The 11,645-nt window shown below is 42.6% G+C and overlaps 1 protein-coding gene across 1 annotated transcript in view; it reads right to left on the bottom strand.

The window, feature by feature from the left end:
- Nucleotides 1-11,645, bottom strand: part of LOC103250918 (coagulation factor VIII-like) — a 24,041-nt gene that overhangs the window by 5,519 nt on the left and 6,877 nt on the right. The window contains exon 4 of the mRNA XM_008049495.2: nt 11,346-11,522. Within this exon, the coding sequence (XP_008047686.1) occupies nt 11,346-11,522 (177 nt within the window). The remainder of the gene's footprint in view (nt 1-11,345; nt 11,523-11,645) is intronic.

Here is an 11,645-nt window from a genome sequence, read left to right as displayed (position 1 = left end):
TGGGTGACAGAGTGAGACTCCAACTCAAAAATAAATAAATAAATAAAAATAAAATAAAATAAAATAAAAAATCTTATCAATTTTTTAGTATACAGTTAAGTAATTCACATTACATGTTCACATTATTCACATAAATATACTTATTCACATATGTATATTTGCATTGTTGTGCAACAGATCTCCGGTATTTTTTCATCTTGCAAAACTGAAATTCTATACTCATCAAACAATTCCTCATTCCCCCGTCTCGCCAGTCCCCCCCATTCTACTATCTATTTCTGAGAATTTGACTACTTTAGATATTTTAGAATTATTCTTTAATACGTCTTAATAGTAAAATTACTTATGTAGGTCAGAAAATTTATTAGTTTTTGCTTTAATACATGAAAGAAATTTTCATTAGGTTTTCTTTTGGGGGGAAGGGTTCATATTTTTCCTTTTAGTATTGTGAAGTTATCGTTCATTATTTGTTTTGACTTTTTGCTATTGTTTAGAAATCAGCTCTTGGTTTGTTACCATGTTAATGTATGTGTCTTCTGACTTTTTTTTTGTGCATTGGAGTCTCACTCTGTCGCCCAGACTGGAGTGCAGTGGCCACTCCCGGCCACCGCAGCTTCGACCTGCTGGGCTCCGGCGATCCTTCCGCCTCAGCCTTCCGAGGAGCCGGAATTACAGGCATGTGCTGCCACGCCCGGCTGATTTTTTGATTTTTTATTGTAGAGATGAGGTCTCACCAAGTTGCCCAGGCGGGTCTCGAACCCGCGGGCTCAGGCAATCCACTCACCTCAGCCTCCCAAAGGTGCGGGATTACAGGCTGAGCCACCGAGCCCGGCTATTCTGACTTTTTTATTGTGGCAAAATGCACATAATATAAAATTTATCATTTTATTTTATCTTATTTTCATTTATTTATTTTTGAGTTGGAGTCTCACTCCATTGCCCAGGCTGGAGTGCAGTGGCACACTCACAGTCACAGCAGCCTCGACCTGCTGGACTCAGGCAATCCTTTCACCTCAGCCTTCCAAGTAGCCAGAAGTACAGATGTGCCACCATGCCCAGCTAATTTTTTGATTTAGTGTAGACATGAGGTCTTGCCAAGTTGCTCAGGCTGGTCTTGAACCCACAGGCTCAGGCAACCCTCTTACGTCAGCCGTCCAAAGTGCTGGGATTATAGGCTTGAGCCACCATGCCCGGCCTAAAATGTATCATTTTAACAATTTTTTTTTGAGTTGCAGTCTCACTGTCACCCAGGCTACAGGTGAGGTGGTACGCTCACGGCCACCACAACCTTGACCTGCTAGACTCAGGTGGTCCTTCTACCTCAGCCTCCCAAGTAGCTGGGACTACATGCGTGCGCCACCATACCCACCTAATTTTTAAAAATTTATTGTAGAGACGAGGTCTCGTCAAGTTACCCAGGCTGGTCTCGAATCCCTGGGCTCAGGCAGTTCTCTTGCCTCCATTTCCCAAAGTGTTGGAATTACAGGCGTGAGCCACCGCACCTGGCTCATTTTAACAATTTTAAAGTATAAAATTCAGTGACATTTAGTACATTTACAATGTTGTGTAGCCATCATCTCTATCTAGTTCCAAAATATTTCTGTTACCCTAAAAGAAAATCCCATTCCCATTACGAAACCACTCCCCATTCACCCCTTCTGCCAGCATCTGGCAACCACTAATCTGTTTTCTGTCTCTATGAACTTGCTATTCTGGGTATTTCATACAAGTTGAATCATACACTATGTGGCCTTTTGTGTCTGACTTTCGCTTAACTTAATGCTGTCAAGGTTGATCCATGTTGCAGCATGCATTAGTACTTCTATTTTTTATGAAATAATATTCCATGTATGATTATACCACACTTTGTTTATCATCAGTTGATGAACATTGGAATTGTTTCCACCTGTTTGTTATTGTGAACAGTGCTGCTAAAAGCATTCACATGTGAATTTTTGTTAGCATGCCTGTTTTCAGTTCTTTGGGGGTATGTGCCCAGGAGTGGAATTGCTGGGTACATACGTAAATTCTATGTTCACCTCATTGAGCAACTCCCAAAATGTTTTCTACAGTGGCGGCCCCATTTTACATTCCCATCATGAGTTCAGGTTCCGATTTCTTTATATTCCTGCTAACACTTGTTATTTTCCCACTTGGTATTTTCTGTTTTTAAAAAATTACAAGCCAGGCTCGGTGGCTCAGCCTGTAATCCCGCGCCTTTGGGAGGCTGAGGTGAGTGGATTGCCTGAGCCCGCGGGTTTGAGACCCACCTGGGCAGCGAGACCTCATCTCTACAATCAAAAAATCAGCCGGGCGTGGTAGCGCGTGCCTGTAATTCTGGCTACTTGGAAGGCTGAGGCGGAAGGATCGCCGGAGCCCAGTAGGCGAGGCAACGGTGGCCGGGAGCAGCCACTGCACTCCAGTCTGGGCCACAGAGTGAGACTCCAACTCAAAAAAGAAAAAATTACAGCCATCCTAATAGGTGTGAAATAGAATCTCATCATGATTTCGATGTGTACTTCCCCAATAACCAATAATGCTCAATATCTTTTCATGCGCTTGTTAGCCACTTGTATATTTTCTTTGGAGACATTTCTATTGAAATCCTTTATCCATTGTTAAATTTGGTTGTCTTTCTGTTATTAAGTTGTAAAACTTCTTTTTATATGCTAGGTGCTGGACCCTTTATCAGATATATGATTCACAACTTTTTGCTCCTGTGGGTCATCTTTTTACTTTCTTGATAGTATTCTTTGATATATGATAACTTTTTTCTTTTTTGAGTTGGAGTCTCACTCTGTCACCTAGATTGGAGTGCAGTGGCCGCTCCTGGCCACCGCAGCCTCGACCCACTGGGCTTCGGCGATCCTTCTGCCTCAGCCTTCCGAGTAGCCGGAATTACAGGCACACGCTACCACACCCGGCTAATTTTTGATTTATTGTAGAGATGAGGTCTCACCACGTTGCCCAGGCCGGTCTCGAACCCGCGGGCTCAGGCAATCCACTCACCTCAGCCTCCCAAAGCGTGGGATTACAGGCTGAGCCACCGAGCCCGGTATAACTTTTAATTTTAAAGAAGTTGAACATATCTATTTTTGTAGTTATTGCTTGTAATTGCAGTGTTACACCTAAGAAACCACTGCCAAATCCAATAGCATGACAACTTACCCCTATGTGTTTTGGTTTTAGTGCTTGTATTTGATACATTTAGAGTTAATTTTTGTAGATGGGAAGGCTCCAACTTCATTCTTTTTACATGTAGATATCCAGTTGTCCCAGTACCATTTGTTGAAGAGACTACTCTTTTTCCACTGAATGGTTTTGGCATCCTTATTGAAAATCACTTGAGCATAGATGTACAGGCTTATTTCTAGATTCTCAATTCTAGTCCATTAATCTATATGACTGTATTTATGTCAGTATCTCATTGTTTTTATTTCTGTAGCTCTGTAGCAAGTTTTGAAATTTGAAAATATAACTCCCCCAATATTGTTCTTCTTTTTCTATTCAGGGTCCCTTGAGATTTCATTTAAATTTTAGGATAGGTTTTTCTATTTCTACCAAAAAAAAAGTTATTGGTATTCTCATAGAGAATACTTTGAATCTCCAAATTGTTTTGGGTAACATTCTCATCTTAATAATATTATCTTCCAATCCATGAACTCAGGATATCTTTCCATTTATTTAGTTCTTTAATTTTTTTTAACAGGGTTTTTTAGTTTTCAGTGTGTAAGCTTGTACCTCTTAGGCTAAATTTATTCCTAAGTACTTTATTCTCTTTGATGTAATTGTAAATATAATTGCTTTCCTAATTTTTAAAAATTTTTCATTTTTTAGTGTATAGAAACACAACCAAGTTTTCATGTCGATTTTGTATCCTGCAATTTTTTTAGCTGCCTAATTCTGGATAACTTTTTTCATTTTTGTTTCCATATTTCATTGCTTTAAAGATTTTATACATAATTATCTTCTGTATTTGATAACGTCAATATCTGATGTCCTTCAAATTGTTAATCTGCATTGATCTTTTCTGCTCACTTGTACTCAAGTTCTCTTGTCTTGCATGTTGGCTGATCTGTGTCTATGATCTTATAATTTTAATATGGGGGACTCCTGGAGGCCTAAACTGGAGATGCTTTATTCTAGAGTGGGTTTAATAATAGTTCTTCCAAGTGCCAGACGATACCACTTGGATTCAACCCTTTTAACTTCCTTCTGGGGTTTATAACTTAGTCCGGAAGTCTCACACTTAGTTCTCCTTTTTCATCACTCCAAACAGAAACAACCAACAACAACAACAAAATCCTCTCCATTCCTTCCCCCACCCAAGCCTCTGGTAAGCTCTCTTCTACTTTATGTCTCTATGAATTTGACTATCCTAGGTACTTCATCATGATGGTTACTTTTATGTGTCAGCTTGACTGGGCCACGGGATGCCCACATATTTGGTCAAATTTTGTGTGTGTCTGTGAGAGTGTTTTTTGGTGAGCATAACATTTGTTTTGGTAGACTGATTCAAGCAAGATTGCCCTCCCTAATGCAGGTGGACCTTATCCAATCAGTTGAAGGCCTGAATATAATGAAAAGGCTGACTTTGTACTTAATAAGAGAGAATCCTTTCTACCTGACTACCTTCGAACAGGGACTTCTTTAGTTCCTTTGGGCTAAAATTAAAACCTTTTAGCTCTTCCTGAGTCTTCAGCCTCCTGGTTTTTGAACTGGAACTACACTATCAGTTCTCCTGGTTTTGGTCTTCAGACTTGGACTAGAAATACACCATCAGCTCTCCTGGAACTCCAGGTCACCAACTCATTTCACAGATCTTAGAACTTGTCAGATCTTAAAAGCTCATGAGCTAATTCCTCATAATAAGTGTGTGTGTGTGTGTGTGTGTGTGCATATCTCCTGTTGGTTCTGCTTTTCTGGAGAACCATGACTAATACAGATTTTCATACTGAGAGTGGTTGTGGAGGAACATTTTAAGAATAAGTTTTCTGAATTGGTTCTTGGATTTCTGGAATTGGTTCTGTAATCTGATTAAATTTAAAGACACTAATGACTCTATTTCCAGTAGTAAAAATAGTCCATACCATGATCTGGTGATAGAGATATGCGAAATATTTCCACTGGATACTCTTATTAATCAACCACTTATAAGAAGCAAAACTCTGGCCGGGCGTGGTGGCTCACGCCTATGATCCCAGTACTTTGGGAGGCCAAGGTGAGAGGACTGCCTGAGCCCATGGGTTCAAGACCAGCCTGGGCAACATGGCGAGACCTCATCTCTACAATAAATCAAAAAATTAGCTGGGCCTGGTAGCACGTACCTGTGTTCCAGCTACTTGGAAGGCTGAGGTGGAAGGATCGCCTGAGCCCAGCAGGTCGAGGCTGTGGTGGCCGGGAGTGTGCCACTGCCCTCCAGCCTGGGTGACAGAGTAAGACTCCAACTTAAAATAAAAAGGAAGCAAAGCTCATGTTTGTCAAGCTAATGAATATAATGAGATTGGCTGGCTGCTCCTAATGTTGCTAGACAAAGTGAGGAAAGAAAAAGATGAGCTTAGGGATTTGAATTTCCCGCTTAAGAGCTGCACAGATTACCTGAAAGTTTCTACGTGTGCCCTGAAGAAGACCTTGATCTTTGCCGAAAGCAAGCCCAGAATGGCTGAACTACAATACAACTTGAACTCCCAGCCTTGTCTACTGTTGGATTTCTACCATCAAACTGAGGGCATTGACTGGAAAGCAAGGGGATCCTGAGAGTTGTTACGGACATGGGGAAAGATAAAGCTGGAGACATTGAGCCCCTGAGTTCTGACGAGTATTCTTTGCCGGTGGAAGAAAATTTGCCATCTTCAGTGAAAGACGCTTTTCCACTTTCAGTGGAAGCAGCCTCTCCACCCCCATTTAAGGAGATTAACTCTCATTGCCTGAGGAAACTAATGACCTACCCTGAGGCAGTTTCCATGCAAGACAATACTTATTCTCCTCAGGACCCACCCCACAATCCCTATTTCTTATGAGATCTATGACTATACCTCAAGTCCCAGCAGGCCAGTAAAGGTCAGGTTCAAAGTGTGACTCATGAGGAGGTATACAACACTCCAAAACAACTACTTGAGTTGAGTTTTCTCATTTATACAAGCAGAAATCCCGGGAACATGTGTGGGAGTGGATACTAAGGATGTGGAATAATAGTGGAAGGAACATAAAGTTGTGTCAGGCTAAATTTATTGATACCGGCTTACCAAGCAGAGATTCTGCATTTAATATTGTAGCTCAGGGAGTTAGAAAGGGCTCTAATGGTTTGTTTGTTTGTTTGGCTGAATATGGACCAGAGATCGGTTCACAGTGAGTGAGTTGAAAATGCTGGAACTGTCTTGGATTAACGTAGAGAAATATTTAGAGGCTTAGGGAGATTGGAATGTTAGAGTGGAATTGTCACTTAAGATCTACTCACCCACCCTGGGAGGGTCCAGAAGACACACTTTTCATCACAACTGTAAGAAATATATTTGTGAGTGGAGCCCCCGCATCCTCGAAGAGCTTTGTGATTGCTCTTCTTTGACACCAGACCCCCAGACCTCACAGGGTGAACTGCAGTCACTGAACTGAAAAACCTAAATGCAATGGGAGTAATTGGATCCTGAGGTGACAGAAGCCAAATGGCAGCACATAACTGCCAAAGGCAAGGTGCTGAATTATGGTGTAGGCTAGTGAATCACTGTGTTCCTAGAAGGGAAATAGATGATTTCATATGCATGAGCAGAGAAGTTCTAAGTTATATGAAGACATGTCTAACCTGAGTCACAGAAAGTCATGGACTTTCAATCAATTTTCAGAATTAAGCCAGTTTAAAAAAACCCTTTGAATAAGGGGAGACTGGTTCCTTAAAGGAAGGACCCCAATACATTTCCCCAAAATTATACTGTTAATCTTTTGTACAGCCTTTCCCAAAGGAACCTATGACCTTTTACCCAGTATCTGTGCCTTAGGGAAAAGGAAATAATCAGACTTTTCAGGGACTAATGGACACTGGCTCTGAACTGACACTGATTTTAGGAGACCCAAAATGTCCCTGTGGGTCCCCAGTCAGGTGGAGTTTTAGTTCAGGTCTATCACAAAGTGGGTGCAGAGGATCTGTGATGCCGTCCTGTAGTTATTTCCCCAATCCTGGAATGGATAATTGGCATAGATACCCTCAGCAGCTGGAAGAATTCCCACATTGGTTTCCTGACCTGTGAAGTGAGAGCTATTATGGAGGGAAAGGCCATGTGGAAGACATTAGAACTACCTCTACCTAGGAAAAGATTAAACCAAAAGTAGTGTTACATTCCTGGAGGTGTTGCAGAGATGAGTGCCCCCACTGAGAACTTGAAATATATGGTACTTTCAAAGGGGTGAAGGTAGTTATTCCCATCACATCCCCATCTCTTCCATTTGGCCTGTGCAGAAGACATAGATCTTAGAGAACGACAGTAAATTATCACAAGCTTAAACAAGTGGTGACTCTAATCGCAGCTGCTGGACCAGATGTAATTACATTGCTTGAAGAAATTAACACATCTTCTGGTACCTGATATACAGCTATTGATCTAAAAAATGCTTGCTTTCTCCATACATGTCAAGAAAGCCTACCAGAAGCAATATGCTTTCCGCTGACAAGGCCTGCAATACAGCTTCGCTGTCCTACCTCAGGGCTATATCAACTCTACAGCCCTATGTCATCATTTAATTCAAGGGACCTTGACCACCTTTCTTTCCCACAAGGCATCACAGCGGTCCATTACATTGCTGATATGCTGATCTGGACCTTGTGAGAGTAAAGTAGCAACTACTTGAGACTTGTCAGAGGGTGGGAAATAAATCTGACACAAATTCGGGGCCTTCCTGCCTCTGGGAAATTTCTAGGGATCCAGTATTGTGGAGCACGTCAAGATCTCTCTCTCTCTCTCTTTTTTAGTAGCCCTAACAATAAACCTTTATGTATCAATGTGACACAATCAAATTGGAGAAAATATTTACCATGGATAAAAAAATGTGTCCTAAAGACAGGAAGGAGGATGAATGGCTGTCTTGCCAGATGCTGCAGCATCATTTCCAAAGTTCTTCAGGAATCAAATCATGGGATTAGCTTGATATGACTCTTTTAATAGCCGAAATCCAGAAGGGAGACAATGGTTAAGTCTATAGTTTTGCGAATGACACCGACTTCTTTCTCGTGGAGAAATGCTCCTTTAGGAAATTCCATGAAGACTGTGTGAGCCCAGAAATAGTAGTCGAGTGCCAAGTCAGGAATGTTCTTTTTGGAAGTCACATATCAGTCACTGGGATGCACCTGGGTTTATGTCCGGGGAGGGGATAGGGGGACGAGGTGCAGCATAGCCAAAATCCAGGTATAGGATGATTATACACAACCCAGGAGCAATTCCTTGTCCATTTTTTGAAGAAGTAGGTGAGATGACGCCAACATTCTTTTTATTTTTGTGAGTTGGAGTCTCACTCCGTCGCCCAGACTGGAGTGCAGTGGCCGCTCCCGGCCACCGCAGCCTCGACCTGCCGGGCTCCGGCGATCCTTCCGCCTCAGCCTTCCGAGGAGCCGGAATGACAGGCGCGTGCTACCACGCCCGGCTGATTTTTTGATTTATTGTAGAGATGAGGTCTCGCTGCCCAGGCGGGTCTCGAACCCACGGGCTCAGGCAATCCACTCACCTCAGCCTCCCAAAGGCGCGGGATGATAGGCTGAGCCACCAAGCCCGGCTGAGGCCAACATTCTAACAAATGTTGAACTCTAAAAATACAGGTATAATAAAACAGAAAAGATTATGTGTATAGTTTTGACCAAAGTAGAACCGTATAATGGTTTGTTTGGCTGGAGAATATGACGTATGAGAGAATTGACCCCTCAAAGCAGCATGTTTGCTGTCTTGTTTATTTTACTTTTGCATTGACTCCCTTCTGCCTTCTTTTTCTCTTTCCTAAGTATAAAGACCTTGAATTCAGGGCCTTATCTGTCGTTACCCTCTGCTTCTCTGTACCTGGAGCCACACCTGGCTCATCTATGAGATCAATAAATATCACTGAATGGATGAGCGATTTTGAAAGATTCCATATTATGGGGGAGACTATGACATAAATCTGAAAACATCACACATGGTCACTTTTAAACTTTCTGGGACTTGTACTAAATGCTTATTGAGTTAGACACTCTTCAGAGCATTTCACTGTTCGGTGAAAGATAACTTGTTGCATCTAGCATGGCATTGGCACTGCTGAGTGTCCAAAATGTCATCAATAGAGACAAACACTGAGTCCCCAGTATAGTACCATTCCCTGGGGTGAAACATGCTCCTACAAGAAGACACAACAAAGATTTCATCGAACTGGAAGTTAGAGCTATTGCCCAGCTACTTTGGGCTCCTCATTCCTTTGAATCAACAGGAAAAGAAGGGAGTTACTCTACTGGGCAGGGGATTGATATTAAAATCCAAGGGGAGCCGGGCTCAGTGGCTCAGCCTGTAATCCCGCACTTTGGGAAGCTGAGGTGAGTGGATTGCCTGAGCCCGCGGGTTTGAGACCTCATCTCTACAATAAATCAAAAAAGTAACCGGGTGTGGTAGCGCGCGCCTGTAGTTCCAGCTACTCGAAAGGCTGAGGAGGAAGGATCGCTGGAGCCCAGCAGGCAAGGCTGTGGTGGCCGGGAGCGGCCACTGCACTCCAGTCTGGGTGATGGAGTGAGACACCAGCTCAAAAAAAAAAAAAAAAAAACACCCAAGGGAAATTTGAACCACTACTCCAAATGGAGGTAAGGAAGAGTCTCTTAGTATTACCAAGCCCTGTGATTAAAGTCAGTGGGAAACTACAACAGCCCGATCCAGAGAAGAACTCCTAGTGGTCCAAACCCTTCAGAAATGAAGGTTTGGCTCACCTCACCATGTAAAGGAGCAACCGAAGTGCTTGCTGAGAGGTAGTGGAAGAAGGTAGCTATAAATACCAGCTATGACCATGTGACCACTCTAATTGTTGTGAGTACTCCTTCGATATTTTGGATGTGTGTGTATGTATTTATGTTATGACATATCAAGGAGAAGAGCATACACCACTCTAGGACTTGACCTCCTGTTTATGAAATGGGTTCGTGCATCTTTGGTTGTACATAGTTTTGCAGTATCGTGTTAGGTGGAATTATAACCTTGTTTTTGTCTTCGTTTAGAGTTTGAGGAGATGCGCATGGATGCCACATTGACAAGGGGTGGACTGCTGATGGTAAATTTTATGTGTCAACTTTACTGGACCGAGCCGGGCTTCTAATTGCTTTTTTAAAAATTTAGTTATTATGAGGATGTGGGGTACAATTAAGGGTTAGGTATATAAACACCAACATGCAGGTACCCTTGTTTCTTTTTTTTTTTTTTTAGATTAGAAAATATAGTTTATTTAGAAAGTAAATTAGAGACAGAGAGAAAGAGGAGACTCACCTCCCCAAGGTAGGGGAGGGGGCCAAAACCAGGAAGCATGGCCTGACTATACCTCAAAGAGCACATGGTCACACCAGAGTCTAGTAAGGCAATGGCTTTATCATTCTCCTAAAGTCACTATATTCACTCAGAATTATTATTATTATTTTTTTTTTGAGTTGGAGTCTCACTCTGTCACCCAGACTGGAGTGCAGTGGTCGCTCCCGGCCACCGCAGCCTCGCCTGCTGGGCTCTGGTGATCCTTCCGCCTCAGTCTTCTGAGTAGCTGGAATTACAGGCGCGCGCTACCACGCCCGGCTAATTTTTTGATTTATTGTAGAGATGAGGTCTCGCCAAGTTGCCCAGGTGGGTCTCGAACCCGCGGGCTCAGGCAATCCACTCACCTCAGCCTCCCAAAGGCGCGGGATTACAGGCTGGAATTATTATTTTTTATTTGGAGTCTCACTCCCAGGCTGGAGTGCAGTGGCATGCTCACAGCTACCACAGCCTTGACCTGATGGGCGTAGGCAATCCTTCTGCCTCAGCCTTCCAAGCAGCTGGAACTACAGGTTTGCCCTATCACACCTGGCTAGTTTTTTGATTTATTGTAGAGATGAAGTCTCGCCATGTTGCCTAGGCTGGTGTTGAACCCCCGGGCTCAGGCAATCCTCTCATCTCCACCTCCCAAAGTGCTGGGATTATAGGCGTGAGCCACCATGCCCGGCTCAGAATTCCTTTTACGGTGCCCTGTTACCATAGGTACCTAGTAAATTTTGCTCCAAAAGTTTGGTCATATAAATTTTGCTCCAAAAGTTTGGTCACAACCTTGTTATGTTTCTAAATGTCAAGGTTTAGGAGAGGTTTTTTGTCTTTTCTATGAGACCATCATACCTTTACTTTGCCATTCTGAAAAAAGAGAGTCCAGTGATGACCATCTTGACTGCTGGAGATGAGAAACTCCTTCACATACATGCTGGTAAGGAGAGATTTTACTCCCTGGGTGGTTATTCCTGTGACTTTCATTGTCTTCTGGAAGTCCACTTGCAGCCACTCTTTTGGATCATTCACCTGAGGAAGACAGTGTTAGTGTAGTATCCTATTGGTCACTATTTGCTCCCAGAAATCCCCAAATTCCCTTTCAACCATATCACAGCATTTATCCTGCTTTCTTTTTTTTTTTTTTTTTTTTTG

This window comes from Carlito syrichta, unplaced genomic scaffold, assembly GCF_000164805.1.
Source record: "Carlito syrichta isolate Samal-C Ts95f unplaced genomic scaffold, Tarsius_syrichta-2.0.1 Scaffold135690, whole genome shotgun sequence".
In the NCBI taxonomy this organism is placed as follows: domain Eukaryota; kingdom Metazoa; phylum Chordata; class Mammalia; order Primates; family Tarsiidae; genus Carlito; species Carlito syrichta.
Note: the sequence above shows the minus strand (reverse complement) of the source record. Positions and strands in the feature narration are given on the sequence as shown.